The sequence below is a fragment of the Drosophila pseudoobscura genome, chromosome 4, assembly GCF_009870125.1.
Source record: "Drosophila pseudoobscura strain MV-25-SWS-2005 chromosome 4, UCI_Dpse_MV25, whole genome shotgun sequence".
Lineage (NCBI taxonomy): Eukaryota > Metazoa > Arthropoda > Insecta > Diptera > Drosophilidae > Drosophila > Drosophila pseudoobscura.
Genome location: NC_046681.1, coordinates 16,076,817 through 16,092,940, shown reverse-complemented (window position 1 = coordinate 16,092,940; position 16,124 = coordinate 16,076,817). Strand labels below are relative to the sequence as shown.

At 42.8% G+C, this 16,124-nt stretch overlaps 1 protein-coding gene across 2 annotated transcripts in view; it reads left to right on the top strand.

Moving 5' to 3' along the window:
• Positions 1-16,124, top strand: part of LOC6902426 (discoidin domain-containing receptor 2-like) — a 156,446-nt gene that overhangs the window by 67,104 nt on the left and 73,218 nt on the right. The window contains exons 1-8 of one of the 2 annotated variants that reach the window (XM_015181532.2): positions 599-670; positions 1,029-1,260; positions 2,029-2,176; positions 2,849-3,028; positions 3,415-3,548; positions 8,311-8,518; positions 14,989-15,129; positions 15,662-15,906. In XM_015181532.2, the coding sequence (XP_015037018.2) occupies positions 615-670; positions 1,029-1,260; positions 2,029-2,176; positions 2,849-3,028; positions 3,415-3,548; positions 8,311-8,518; positions 14,989-15,129; positions 15,662-15,906 (1,344 nt within the window). In that variant the 5' untranslated portion in view covers positions 599-614. Of the gene's footprint in view, positions 1-598; positions 671-1,028; positions 1,261-2,028; positions 2,177-2,848; positions 3,029-3,414; positions 3,549-8,310; positions 8,519-14,988; positions 15,130-15,661; positions 15,907-16,124 lie in introns of those variants that run through there. The other variant, XM_002133324.3, reaches the window with a different exon arrangement.

Below are 16,124 nucleotides of genomic sequence, written 5' to 3'. Positions count from 1 at the left end.
GAAAGCCAGTGGAGGATACATTTTAAGGTGAAAAAAAGTGAAGGAAGGCCTCACATTGTCTATAAAACAAAACGAAACACTTGAGTGATTATTGTGTTCTAGGGGTCTGCATTAATCCTCACTTTTTAAATGTTTGGAAAGGAAATAATAGGAAAGGAAAGGTCCCTTCTATTTATCAAATATGGCAGTGTTTGTTACACCTTTTTTCAATGAGATTTTCACAGGAATGGCTTGGAAAAAGCACTCAAATTAGTGTTCTATAAAGATGGAAAGGCACAAATTATACTAAAACCTCGCTTTTCAAACATAAATCATGTTCTAGTAAATGTTACATATTTAAAGATTTAGAAACTGCCTTTTCGAACCAGAACCTTCCTTCAACCCAATATAATTTGCGTTAAAACTTTTGCCACAAAAAGCGTATTACAAACCCTCGACAATGGCCACAGCAGTGAAGTGGCAATCAGTACGAGTAGTAAATGTATTTTGGTTTTTTTGCTCTGTTTTTCTCAAAGAAGCAGGCCACTGAAACCCCTGGCGTGTTGTGCCAATCATTTAATTACAGACTGCCGTGCCACGCCTCCACTCCTCCACGCCTCCACTCCTCCACTCAAATGTTCAAATGCTCATCTCGATTACAATTTTCATCTGTTAATCGGAGTAGCAAAAAGTGCGTACGTAAATTTAATTAAATAATTAACGCCGAATGCAAATGACAGCGAAAAAAGGCCAGCAATAAAAAACTGCATGAAAAACAAGAAATGGGCGTACACTTTTTTTTTGTTTTTTTTTCTGCTGCTGAACCACTCAATCAGTGCAGCCTTCGGGTTTCATTAAATGATTGAAAAACTGCATAAAATCCACTAGAAAAATTCTAAAAAAAAACGTTAAACATTTTGTAATGAAAAATAGAGAGAGGCATACATTTAATGCCTTTTCCAATCAAGATATATGTGGATACAGATCCCTGATTGCCTGTGACTGCCACACCCATTAATCTGTTGTTGTTTCTGTTGTATCTTTTGCAGACTCAAGGTGGATAATAACGGCGGGGCCTGGTGTCCCAAGCATATGGTGTCGCGTGGTCTCCAGGAGTATCTACAGATTGATCTGCTGCAGGTGCATCTGGTGAGCGCCATACGCACTCAGGGCCGCTTCGGCAAAGGTCAGGGCCAGGAGTACACCGAGGCCTATGTGCTGGAATACTGGCGGCCGGGCTTTGAGAAATGGATACGCTGGAAGAGCAGTCAAGGGAAAGAGGTAAGAGGCATGGGAGATGAGTGCGTGATGACAGAGTCGTGAGTGAATCTCGTGCTCGAAAAAAGAGGAAAATACGTTGATTGTAACCGAATTTCTTTAGCAGAAGGTGAAAAAAACTACAGAAAACATCTCTAAATATTAAAAGATTGTATATGGAGGGCTTAAACCACATAAATTGTATCTCCTTTGTCTCCTTTGGGTCTAAAAAGGAAAAAATGTTTCGAGATTATAGATTCTTGTATGCCAAAAAATGTAACCAATAAAAAAGATCTCCCCATAACCCTAAAGTCTAATTTTAACACCCTAAAATAGCCTCCCTCTCACGCTCTCATACCCAAAGACATTCTCTAGAGCTTCTCTCATTCGCTCTCTCTCTCTCTCTCTGTCGCTCTATCATTCACACATTAATCACGAGGCCAGGCCCATTCCCCAGATCCAGCAGATACGAATCTTAATAGCCTCTGGGGGCCTGCAAGATATTGCATCTTTTAGCCAAACAATTTACGTGCGAACTATCGCCCCACACAAAAGAGAGGCGAAAATTGCGTAGGTGTTCCACGAATCTCCCCCATTCCCCCCCTCCCCCTGCCCCCCCTGCTCAATGGAGCGTTGCATCGATTTATTGTGTGCAAGCAATGGAAAATCAATTTTAACGCTTTTGTTTTTGTTTTTGTATCTCTGATTCCCACCTACACGACGTGAAGTGCCTCATGAGGAGTCCCCATTTATAATCTCTCCTTCTGCCTCTCTTGTGCCGTGTCGTTGCAGGTCTTACCCGGGAATATAAACACCTACAGCGAGGTGGAGAACGTGCTGCAGCCGAGCATCTTTGCATCGAAGGTGCGCATCTATCCCTACAGCCAGTACGATCGGACGGTCTGTCTGCGCGCCGAGATCGTCGGCTGTGCCTGGGAAGGTAAGTGCTACGGTCCCCCTTGCCACATGCCCCCCCTCCGCTGCCATGAGTTATGCTCTTAAACACCGCTATCCCTCGGGAGGCGGGATACTCCTTCTCTCTCAGCATTTCGCACTTGTTCCGTGTCTTGGGGCAGGCAAACAACAAGAAAATGTATCTTTTTAGCTGCAAAACAGGCGGAGGGCGTACCTATTTGAAGATAGTCGAAGGGGGAATGCCCTTAACAGCAATTAAATGGGGAAAAAACCGAAATATTATAAAATATATAACACATCATTCGATTTGTATCAATAGAGACAGATCTGTCATTACTTTTTGCCGTTTTCCTGTTTTCTGCTCAACCGTTTCCATCCATCGATGTACCCTGTAGGCGGGAGAGGGTATTACAAATATCTGCCAGCATGCAATCAGCCAGGAGACCGGTTATTGCTTGATGACTTTGTTTCGCTTTGGCCGTCGATTGGGGGAGCCCCCAAAGCCCCCCCGCGAAACTTTAGTTGGTTTTTCCGTTTATTGTTTTATTAAAGATTGCAATGCGGCAGGAGGCGACTCCGGCTGCAAAAAATACTCATAAAAATTGGGCTTAAAATTAAGCATGGAAATGGCTGAGAAAATATGACCCCACAAATCGCCTTAAACTGAAATCTAGATTCATTTTCCTTAAACTTTCAGAGGGCATCGTCGCGTACAGCATTCCCAAGGGCATGCAGCGGGGCATGGAAATCGATCTGTCGGACAAGACCTACGATGGCCATGAGGAGGCCGATCGCTATGTGAACGGTCTCGGCCAACTGGTGGACGGACAGCGGGGAAAGGACAACTTTCGCAATGATATCAATGGCTTTGGCAAAGGTAAGAGTGTGTGATTTGTGTCGGCTTTAGATCTGAGAAGGCGGCAGCACTGGAGTGGTGTAGAGTGGAGTCTGCTCCCCCGCATATGAGACTATAAATTGCACGAAAGGTAGTCCATGTAATTGTCACATAAACCAGTCTGTGGAGGAGCTCCCTGGACCCCTGTCTTGGGCATAAATGTCACATAAAATTGCCAACAACTAGACCATAGACCGTATACCGCATAACAAATGGTAGTTTTTCGAGTACTCCACAATACTCGTACTCCGTGTCCGTCGCATTTGGAGGTGTGCCAAAGAGGTGGAGGAGGTGTTCTTTTAGCCATGTTTCTAGCCCCGATATGAATGCTGGTAAATCCCTGAATTTTGTTAATCTTTTCGCTTTAGGTTACGAATGGATTGGCTGGCGGAATGACACTCTCTTGGGCCGCCCGGTGGAGATCACATTTGAGTTTGAGACTGTACGAAACTTCAGTGCTGTCATTATACACACGAATAATATGTTCTCCAAAGATGTTCAGGTAAGGAGATAAGATATAAAAAAACACCTTAAACTCTCGTCGATCCCCCAATAAATTCTATAAACACAGAGCATTCGTTCTCGAGTGTTTGGAAATCGTAAAAAGTAATAGCAGAGCACCCCGAACGGCGACACAGCTACAGATACACAGATACAGATACAATCCCCATTTGCCAGACAAACTGGCGGCAAAAAAACGGAGCAAATAAATGCCACAGTGCCACAGAGCCAATGCAATAATAAAATACAAAAAAAAAGGAAAAAAGAAAAAAGAACAGCGCTATTTTATAAACAAAGCAAATACGAAATCGAACCTAAACAAACGGTAATTGATAGGAGGAGCGAGGAGGGACCTCAGGTGGTACTTGAACGGCGATAATAGAGGGAGTGGTGGGGTGGTGCCGGGGGGCTGGGGGGGGGAGGCACTTGCTGGAGGGTTACGAGGCACTGCACTACCATTATCGAGTCAATTTCCTTACTCGCTCGCGCATTGTCGGTCTTTATCGAATGTAAACAAACCATTCGAGTGCGCACACAGCACAGCACAGCACAGCACAGCGATTATAGACGAGAGTATATCTATATAAAAATGATTCGACCATGTTTATTTCTTTGTACGACCACAGACCAACAGCACACACAATTTTCAAGTCCATTGACCCAAATTACGCGACGTACGAGGGCCCTGGAGAGTGGCAATGTGTTAACATTAGTAGAATCGGCTTCAAAATCGGTCTAGAACGCAGAGCTATGGCCCCAACGACAGATAAGAACTGAAGAAATTGGTGGAAAACTAAGGAATGGCTGGGGAAAGGGGCAGGGGGTGGAGTATTCAAACAATTAGAGGGGATCTTGGGGTTTTTATGGGTGGTAAAAATCACTAAAACTCCTTCTTTCACATTCGAAATTATGGGTATATTTCTAGTCTTTGAAAAGGTGTGTTTTCGAGGCAAAATATCTATCTTGAGGGCATGATAGAGTTGGTACTCTGTAACACGATTCTTTATACCAGAAATAAGGGCAAAATAGGCAGAAAAGATGTTCCAAAAAAGTGTTTTCCTAAGATATTAATACTTTCTAGTCTTAGCCTTTACTTTACATGTTTTTAAATACTTTTTGAAGAGGTATTCACAGATCTTTCATGGGAATTGGAGTGCCTAGGGTTTACTCTTCTATAACATACCAAAAATTATATATTTCAGAATCTTATAAAAGGTGAAACTATAGCTTCTGCTCTTCTGTTAGTCTTTAGCTGTTTCCTTGGTCTTGCCCAATTTCCTAGAATTTTTCTAAAAATTTTTACCCGCACTTTTGGAATGAACGAAATTTAATTTAACAAAATCTGTCAAGTGTCAAGAACCACCCACACACCGGCACGCAAAACTTGTATGTAATGTAATTAAATGATGCCCCACCCCCCCTCCCCCCCCATTGCTCCCCAGACGTCTTCTTCTGCTTCACATTCTGCGGGCAGGGGGTAGGGGTGATCGCTCCTCCGGAATGTTATAGTCGTTATTGCGTTGACCATTGGCCAGTTCGTTGATCTGCTTGGCGTGCCACACGGTGGCATTCAGTTCGCGCTTGAGCTTCATGCATTTCGTGTTCATGTCCACGTAGGAGCGGCAGACCTCTAGGCCGGTCCTGGCTTTCACCTTCGGCTCCGGCTCCGGCTCCGGCTCGGGCTTCAACAAGAAATTGCCACTACTTGGAGAGGAGCTCTCGGAGGGGGGACTCTCAACCGGAGCCCCATTGTATCTCTGATTCATACGTTCGACGATATTCAGGCAGTCCTCGAGGTTGTCCCCCAACTGCTTGCAGACTTCCAGGCCGGAATCGAGGCCGGTCTCCTCATCTCCTCTAAATGTATTCGATTTGAACATTTCGATTGTAAAATCTGTGACAGTCTCGAGTATCGTTTGACAGTTTAATAATTTCCTATGTTCTCCCTTTCGATGTTATCTCTGGCTCTCTGTTTTTGGGTTTGAGGTGATATATGGTTTGGGCCCCCTTCCCCCCACCCCCCTACGCCTCGCCAAGGCAATAGGCTTGTCAATTTGTGTCAAATTAATCAATGCTTTCAGGGGGGTGGGGGGGGAGGGTGGATATATAGGTCGTCTGGGTTGTAGCACCCTCGTAATTATGTTCAACTTTTATCGTAGTTCTCCTGTTGCCAGAGTTTTGCTCTGCTCTTGGGATACCTTTTCCACATCAAAGTCGTGCCGATTGCCTGATAAAAAGCCACAAATATGTTGGGGCATGTGATTTCTGATAGGTTTATAGGTTTATATGTGTCAAATAGGGTCAAATAGGGCATTTATCTCTTGGTTAGACCCAGTCTTTAGTGGAGATCATTCCCTAATCATCTCAAAACAAAACACACAGTCCCCTAGGAATAATTAAGAGGAACCACACGCATTTGATGGCCTTAATCGTGATCATAAATCAATGATAGAGCCTTGGAGAGATGGATGGAAGAGCGACCCCTCATTAGAAATGCTCAAGACAAACGCCCAAACAGAAGATCTCTCCAGAGAGGGCCTATCGATGGTGTGTGGCAGGTGTGGTGGCAGGTGCCCCACACGCATCTCACATAATTAAAACACAATTAGCATAATTCTCAAAAGCTTATCAAATGCATCATAAACGGCATTTTTCAGCCGCACAACCAGAGATCCTCCTTCTTCCTTGGGCCTCCTCCGCGATGTAATTTGATGACTAATGGTACGTTTTGTGGCGGAGAAGAAAACTCTCGGCGCAAGCAAATGGTAATGAAAAATCATAAAAATAAGAATTATAGCAAGCGACGACACAGAGAGCCCCATCGTGCTTGCCACTGCCACTGCCGCTGCCGCTGCTGCTGCTGTAAATTATGGGGCAATGGCCATCCATGGCATAGGCCATAAACCGAATGGCCAGAGGAGTGTGTGGTGTGTGGTGTGTGTGTTCCAGCGACCAGGTAGAGCTCCATCTCCATCTCCACCTCCACCTCCACCTCCACCTCCATTGCCACTCCAAATGGCGGCCACAAATCAAAGCCTCACAAGAAAATTTGTGGTAATTGAAATTTTATGTGCCGTTTGCCAATTGGTTTGTGGACTTTGTGGTTAATTAGAGAGAAAGAGAAGGAGCAGATGGAAGAGGGAGAACGGGAGATCATGGACTGTGCGGCTAATAAGCATTATCTGGAGTGGACATCTGTTTTGATGACTCCTATAAGTGCCTTAAGCCGGGGAAGGCGCTTCCTAAATGCACAAACATTAAAGAAACCCGAGGAAATCTCTTTCGGAGCCTGTTTCGGACTTAAATTATGAATAAAGATACAACATACAGACATTTGAGGCCTATAAAGCTGGTTAATGGTTGAAGATTCAAGTGGATGAGGCAAGAGGGAAGCTGTAGGTTTTACGATGCATCTACAGGTATCTCTGGCGCTTATTTTCGATGTATGCATAATCTGAAGAATTTTTAAGCTATTCAGTGAGCGAAAAACTCTTCTTCTTTAAACCAAAAAAGGTAGAATTTCCATTTAACTTTGATTTTCCTTAAGAAACTTCCTTTTGCGGATGGAATTCCACCAGAAGGACTTTAAAGAACACTCTTACTACCCTGAAAACTCTTTCTAGAGACTTTCTTTCCTATTGATTTGAAAACCAAAGCAAACCAGCTCTGTTTTGGACTGGTCTCACTTCTGGAGATCGCAAGAATGTAGTTTTCCAAAGGCAGGTGGTCGTAGACTCAGGTTTTCATGCTGTTTGTGTGGTTTTTTCTCTCCCCAAAGTCGCAAAATAGACGCCGTCCGAAGGCTAAACATCTTCTAACTTCCAAACCGAATTTTAGGCCCAAAATGTCTGCAGATCTTGCTGAAAACTGTGGGATCTACTCTGATGATATTCTACCCTTTAAATCCACAAGTTTTCCATGGCATAATTTATAGGCATATTCCATATCCATTGCAGAATAAATCCCTCATTCCCTGCCATTTAATACCATCTAATAAACAGCCTTCCGTTATTAAATTCCAGACAAAAGTTGTATTAAATTCCCATCGAATTCAATCGAACTACCATTCAAATCACAGACGAACCAAAAATCACTTTCAATCGATATTGTCGCCCTCACCTTTTTGAGGGGGTGGGGTAGGGGCTCAACACCTTTCGTGCCACAGAACCCAACACCTTTTGGTAGTCCAACGACTGCGACGACAACTCATTAGCCCTTCCCCTTCCCCATCCGCAGACAACACTTACACATCCGGCTGGCACTGGCACCGGCACGGGCACCGGCTTTGGGCAGCCCCTGACCAAAATTGAATTGTCGTGGAGTACCCCCCTTATCCCCCCTTCTTTCTTTCTTTCTTTTTATTACAAACAACTTCCGTGGTCTGGGGGCCATAACTGAACTTTGGCACTGACCAAAAGTGTCGGGAAAGCAGTCGCCAGTCGCCGCTGGCTGAATACAGAAAATACGGAAACCCAGTAGGGATACGATGATGATGTGGGGATACTCTAACCTTGAAGATCGTTTGGGGAGTAGAGAGTGGAATCATTCTGGAGATAGCAGGCCTAAAACTTTGATCAAATGTTGCCCTAAAACTATGTATACCCCTTTCTGGAAAGGGTATCTGTAATATGATGATTACTTTAATTATTATGCCACTCACAGACACAGAACAAACAATGTATATGCATATGAAAGAACCAAACAGTTACTCATCCATCGTGTGCTCCCCCCCCCTCTCTCTCTCTCCCTCGCTCTCTTTGCAGGTGTTTGTCCATGCCAAAGTCTTCTTCAGCATCGGGGGACGACAGTTTGGCGGGGAGCCCGTACAATTCTCGTATATGCCGGACCTGGTGCTGGATCATGCACGCGACGTGACAATCAAATTACATCATCGCCTGGGGCGTTATCTGCAGTTGCATTTGTATTTCGCCGCCCGCTGGATGATGCTCAGCGAGATTACGTTTATATCAGGTAAGCGCCACACCACACCCCCCTGCCTCCCTCCTCCCCTCTGGCCCCTACAGCGAGCGGGGGCCAGTGCCTGTGCAGAAATTGTTTTATTAAAAAATGTAACACTGGCACGCAAAAAGCGCGAGGAACGAACCAGCAGATAAAAGGGTTAACTGGGTTGTCAGCCTCTCCCTTGCACCCCCCACCCCCCCCACACACTCTTTGGATACCTCGTTGCAGTTGGGGGATATATGCTCTCCTGAAGCTGCATCTTGCCTCCTCCATTCCGATTACTGGTTATATCAGAGTCGAGCCATCTCCTCCCGTTTTTGCGGGCCACATGGTGCGACATTTCTGCCACCTTGACAGAGAGAGAGAGAGAGAAGGGGGAATGGGTGCCCACAGGGAGCGGTTTATTGTTTGTAGTTTAAATTAATTTTTATGTCCGTGCTGTTGACTTGTTAGTGGGGACTTGGGAGCCCCAAGGAGGTGCGTGATTAAAGCTCAAACAGAGACAGAAGGAGAGCAGAGTGGGAAATGATTTTAAAGTGCTAGTTATAGAAGTATCTGGCGATGCTAACCTGCTAGTTATTTGCATTCCTAAAGAGTTTAAGCATCCGAAAGGATCATCAATTCCCTTTTTGTACTTTGGTAATAGTCTCCTTTCTCTTGGGCAACGTACAATTTACGGCATTTGCTCGCATGCATCTCCCCCTTTCACCCCTGTACCCTTTAACCCCCCATGTACGATGTGTAGAGGGGCTCAACTCTCCGCCTCTCATCTATTCGGACAATCCGAACGAACAGTAAACATAATTTAGCCCAGGCAAACTGCAAAAACAACAGCCAGACGGACAGACGGGGAGAGGGGGAGACTCTGATGCCCTGTTCTGCTCTGTTCGGGGGCAAGCTCTTCAAACATAAACTGCAATTGCAACAACTGCAACAACAACAACAACAAGAACAACTTTGAGCAATTGAAAATTCCCACTGACACTAAAAATTCGTTGCGCATTTCATTAAAAACAAAAAAAAACCCCCCAGCACAGAGAGCTTCCAGACTCTAACTAGAACTCGGCGAGTTCTACCTCTCTCTATGTCTCGATGGTGCAAAATATATTGCCACACTGAGAGAAACAAGAGTTCTTCATGCTAGTGAAATATAATAATTATTTTTACATTTTTCTTAGCACGATACCGAAAACATACCGATAAAAAATATTTCAAAAACTGCAAAAGTACTGTTAAATTTACAAAAGGCGAAATACTAAAAAAAATTAATTAAATAAATAGCTGAAAATACCGAAAATATACTGAACTAAATCCTGCACAGATACTGAAAATAAACTGATAATTATCTTAAAATACTGGACAAATACTGAAAATATCCTGGAAACAACAAAATCAATTAACAAATAAAAATTACTATAAATTGTAAACAAATACTGGAAAATACTGAAAAACCTTAAAATATTGCAAAGTTATTAAAAACTGATTTACTTGAAATATACTAAACCATACCAAACAACACAAAAAATATACAAAAAAATAAAAAAAATACTGAAAAGATTCTCCCAAAAAAAACTTTTAAATTCTCATAATAAACCAATGAAAAAGTACAAAAGAAAATATCAAATAGAATCGATACGATTCTATTACTGAAAAAATACGGAGAAAATACTAAAGAAATTCTGATCGAACTGAGGAATCGAAGCGTACAAATGTATATACCAGATATATCCTTCGCTAAAGCCATTATATTACATTTTTCTTTTAGAATCCCATCTTAATAAGGATTCTATTTCTTAGTTTTGTTTATCATTCAGCAACTTTTTGCTAAAAGAACCCAATGTTTTTCCTCAGTGCATCCACAGAGGAGGAAAATAGGAATAACTATGTCTGCGATGTGTGCGTGTGTGTGTGTGTAGGCTATGAACCAATTTTTACTTAACTCTGGGATGAGTACGAGTACTCGTACGAGAGTACAAGGGGAATCGGAGCGGAGCTCCTGGTGGCTTTGTTTTCCCTGCTCTGCCCTGTACCGTGTGCCCCGTGCCGTGTGCCGTGTGCAATTGTGCATACAGTGATACAAAGCAGGCGAAGGACTCTAAAGGGAGGAAAAGGAATGTGCATTGCAACAGGGACAGAGAGGAAACGGAAGAGCTCTCACACACAAGCAGCAGCTTCGACTTTGCCACGCATATGCTTCACTAGAAACACTAGAACCCAGGAGCAGCAGAGGCAGAACCAAAGCACAAGGATATTGTGAAAATTAAATGAGTTGCATTACTTTTGTGCATTTGAAATTTGCAACTCAATGAGCAGTGCAGTGCAGTGCCGTGTCGAGACCCTCTGAAGGAGGATATGGGGATTGAGAGGATTGGTTAAGGGCTGCAAATCGCAGTAGAGTACATCGTGCTTTCCTGGCTTCCTGCTTTCCTGCTTTCCCTGCTTTTCTTTTTTTGTTGCCCGTTGCATAATAAAACAGTGCTTGCCTCTGTGCTGCTTACCGCTCTATGGGAACATTTCGAAATAGTTTGATGTCCGATAATGAGGTTTTTGGTCCAGCAGATATATTTGCATCTGTCGATGGGGTGCTTTCAAGCTTTACGTGGATCTAAGAGGGACTTAAAGGGGTTTTTGGTTAGTTAGAGTTGCCTTTGGAGGGTTCGAATTCCTTTTAAAAACCCTAAAGGGTATTCCCCATTTTATGCTTCTACAGTTCATGGAAATATTCATCTGTTGTTTGGGTTTTTCCTTCCATTGGCTCTGCTGCTTCGTTGCAGATTTATTTTCCATGGCATTTCCGCTGCCCTGTTCCCCTCCCCGCCAGTGCTGCTCCCTTTGTTTCCCTTCCCCTTGGCGTATTTAAGCCATGGCAAGTGCTTTTGCCTTTGTAAATCAATAACATTGCATCTGCATATAGCACTCGTATCTGTATCTCTGTGTCTTATATCCTGCTTGGATTTTTTGTTTGTTTTTGTCTCTCTTTGGGATTTTGATGCATTTGGCACTCATTCATTCCGTCATTCAGTCATTCAGTCATTCGTGCAGGAATTCATTTCAATAACTTCGCTGCTGGTGTTCCGCTTTAAATCCTTGTGCAATTTGCCTCGCTTAATCCTTTCTAATTGAAAATCGCTTTGTATGCGAATGTGAGAGCGATATGGACGAGTGCTTTGTGTGTCATATCCGATGCAGAGACATCTCTATAGAAAATCCCCCTTCAGGCTCCACTCCACCTCCACTCTCCACTCTCCTCAGCTCAATTCAATTGATTCTCCTGATGCTTCCACCCATCTCCTTCATCATCTCTGCCCTTGAGAGCACTGGAGCATCATTTTGGCGTTTTACGAATAGAATTTCGTCTCGTAATTTGCTTAATGGCAGCACTAGTGGCATTGCATTGATATTGAAAAAGCATTAAGGCTGCTAAATGTATAATTTTCAAGAGGTTCCAACAGGCCAAGGATATTGCCAGACAATGAGCTTCTAATGGGAGGTTCTAGTGCAGATTATCGTCAAGGGTTAGCTCTTAATTAAAGCAGGTTTTTCTCAGAATATTTATCTTATTATTACAGAAAATTCTGTGGCAGGTAAGGGTCATTGGGGATCCCCTTAAAAGAGCTTCTGATGAGCAGAATTCTTGCCATTTTTAGATTTAAAGAGTACTTTCGGTGTTTTATTGTGAAAGAAAGTAACAAAGGATCTAAAGACGATATAATTTCTATAATTTTTGGCTATTAGGTAGAAAATATAACAATCTATTCAGGTTTTATAGGCTTTATTTTGATCTAAAGAATAGTTTTTCAATATTTCTGCTAAGGGAAATCGAGAAAAGTGGAAGGTTTGAAGTTCTCGGGACTTGTTTTCTTCATTCTGGATATCTTTTTTCTCGATTCAAAGCAGAGTTTCTCCTAGTTTCCAGAAACTTATAGGGATGGTATGTTGAAGGAATACTTTGATATTTTGTGGCATTCTGCTGAAGCCTAACCCTGATTAATAATAGTTGTTATTGCATGCCCAAATCAGGCAAAAGTACACAAAATCTGATGGCTGATGCTTCCCCCTGACTCTCAGATATATTTCCAAGAATAATTTAAAATTCGAATCATTCATCTGGCATTCCATAGTTCTCTAAACACCAAAATTTGTACTCTCGGTAGGGAGGGGGGCCACACATTAACATACTCGTATATTCACGGTTTACTTCATCCAACATATGACGCTCCTCAAAATTTGGTTAGCTAATGCCGTGGGATCCTCCAGCATCCCGCCCTGGAAAATGTTCCCATTTTGCCAGACACTTTTCCGGGGGAAAACAAAACATTTTCCACCGTCGTCGCTATTTGCATAGCAAATTCAAACACACAGAAAAGTAAACGAAAAACAAAAACTTTTGTTGCCAAAGAAAATAGACGTCCCCCCCACCCAAAAAAAAATTGAGAAGGGAAAGGGAAGGAAAGGAGGTTTGACGTTCCAGCCAACAGAAAACAAACTCAAAATCAATGCCAAGAGCTGAAAAAATTTGCATTTCCCTCAAGAGTTTTTTTTTCTTCCCGAATTTATACTAAAAATTGTCCGTTTTCCGTTTTTGTTTTTAAATATCGAAGAGGAGGGGAGGAGTATTTTTTTGGGGGAAAGTTCAACAAACGCTCGAGGCGGAAATGCAGTCCGAAACGTATCGGAGAAAGGATATAGAAAAACAGAGTCCCCAATCCTCGCCCCCTCCCCCCACCCCCCATTCCGATGGGTAAACATTTCTGGGGATATCCTATCGTATCGATATTGTTGCTGCTGCTGTTATTGACGACTGTCTGGCGTTTTTCCGATGGTTTTATTCGTTCTGTTCTGTTTTTCTGTTTTTGTCTGCGTCGGGGAGCAAAATGTCAACACCGATGGCAAACAATCCGATGGCATACGCTTCAACGCCTTAAAGTCGTGAGTATCGCATCGTTTCCGCCGTGGCTGCTGCTGCCGGCACTGCACCTAAAAGTATGCAGCACTAATTGGCACTCAACTTGTTTCTGCTCTCGTGATACCCAGTAGTCCGTGAAGTTCGGCTCGAACGTAGGGCATGATGGGTACACTCTACTGTGTGGGGTCTGTGGCAGAAGACATCAGGCATTTCTGATCTATTCAGAGTCGATAGCGCACTCCATAGAGTGTCGTCCATCGGTATATGTACATTTATTGCATTTATATCTCGGAAAATCTAAAATCTATTGTTGCAAATTGTTTGAAAAAATTGTATAAGAAACCATAAAAAAATACCAAATTAGATACTAAAATAAATTAGAGCAAACACTAAAAATATTATATTTAAAACAATAAAATAAATATCACAAAACCTAATGGAAAATTCCAAGCCATTTGACACCAAAAAATACTAAAAAATTAATAACAAATAATACAAAATAATTAATGCCACAAAATACTAACAAACTAGAATCAGAACAATAATTAAAGAAAAACATATCAAACATAAAATCTCCAAATAATACAAAAAAATGAATGCCAAATAAAAAGAATAATAATAATACCAAATAATACTAAAAGCAAAAAATACCAAAAATGTTTTACTTAATAATCGACAGAAAAAAAATATTTTCTAAAAAATCTCCTAATAGAATCGCGCTAATAAAATAACAAAAGAAAATACTAAATAAATACCTAAAAAATTATATTCTTATACTTTTGTTTCTTTTTATTATATAACTTTTAGAATTTATTAAAAATTACTAAGTAATTTAAAAAAATACCAAAAAGTACAGCAGCTTAAGTGCCACAGAAGTATACTCGAAAAATACTAAAGAAAAAGTTAAAAATTATGTACTTTGTACTCTACTTTTTTCTCTGTTAATGCAATGCAAAAATTACCATCTTTAATGGATTCCCGTAATTACGGAGTCATATTTTTTATACTTTTATGATTATACAAAAATTAAAAAAGAGGTTAAGAGGAACGCATACTTGGGTATTCCCATAGTCGATGCACTCGACTTTTTTCTCCTATTTTCCTTCTTCATCCTATCCTATCCTTTGCCACTCATCAACGTCGACATGGCCCTCGTCTTTGTCGTCTCCGTCTCCGTCTTCTCCGTCGTTGTCGTCGTCGTCGTCGTCGTAGCCAGGCGCTGATATGACATGAAGAGCTTGCTCATTTATCATCATAATAATCGCTCTCCATGGCTCTGCCGCCCACCACCCCCTAATTGCTGGTGGAGACCCATTAGCCGTGGCAGTATATCAAGGCAGAGGGGCAGCTGTCACACAGCCACTGCCACTGCCACTGCCACGCCTCCACTATCCTCATCATCATCATCATCATGCCACCTGGCGGTGGCTGCATTTCGCCACTTGGCTTGCAAATTTCCCGCTGTATCTTTTCCTCTACATCTCCCCCCGTGTACTGTAAGATACTGTCCTTAGCCTCAAGTCTTAACCTACATTCTTTGGCGCTCGCTCTCTCTTCTCTTATCCTCTTGCAGTGCCCGTGGTCGGCAATTTCACGGATGAGGGCCTGCTCAATGGCATCAGACAGCCGTCGGACACATCGGAGTATCCGCTGCAGCGCGATGAAGTCGGCCGAGCGGTCAGCAGCGGCGAAAGGAGCCAACATACCACCCAAGGTAAGTGGAGTGATTCGAGGTGATGGATTCGATTCCGCCGTAGTAGTTGTCCGGGCATTTGCTGATTAATTGTGGTTTCAGTTCTCTGTAACTGAATTAGCAGAGGGAATGGATGGTAGGGGAAATTACTTGATGAGAGGTGGTGCCTTTTTATCCTGGAGCCACCATCACCTTTAATTATTTCTCTCTATTAAAACTACCTTTTAGCCCAAAATAAAAGTTTACGAGAGAGCTGGAAAGTTTTCCCTCGAATATTACTACTTAGAGCCGCACTCTCATTAGCCCCAGAAGCAGGGCAGAGCCGCAGGGCAGGGCAGGGCAGGGCGGGGCAGGGCAGGGCAAGGACTCATCATTTGCAGTAGACAAAAGCTCTGAGCTCTAGGCTCTGAGCTCTGAAGGCAATTGAAAATATCAGACAATAAAACAGCGAGAGAAGCGGCAAAAAAGGAATAAGAATTCATTAATGCTGCAATATTCCATTCTCAGTGTATCCTGTATCCTGTATCTATATATCTTTTCTGTTTCTCCATAGTCATCTCTCCGAAACCCATTGACCATCAGGAAGCGGAAGCGGCTGGTTTTGTTGGCGTCATAATCACAGTCCTGGCAACAATTATTCTCCTGCTTGTCGCCATTATATTGCTGATTGTGGCACGGAACAAGCGCGGACGTGGCAGGGGCAACGTTTTGGATGCATTTCAGCATAATTTCAACCCGGACACGCTCGGCGGCATCGATAAGCGACTCTGCCACACCGGCAACGGCAATGTCCTAAAGGTAAGCGCCTAAAAATCCACAATCCACAGACCACTCACCCTCTTCTGGGCCAAAAAACTCCGAATGGGCTTACATGCAAAGTGCATAAATTGATGCTCCTACATCCTGGCCACGGGGCAGGGCCCCATCTGTTCGGTGTATGGGCTGGACCACCCAGAATGCATGTCAAACATTGAGGCAGCAAAAAATACAAAAAAAATAGAGCCTTAACGCAGGAG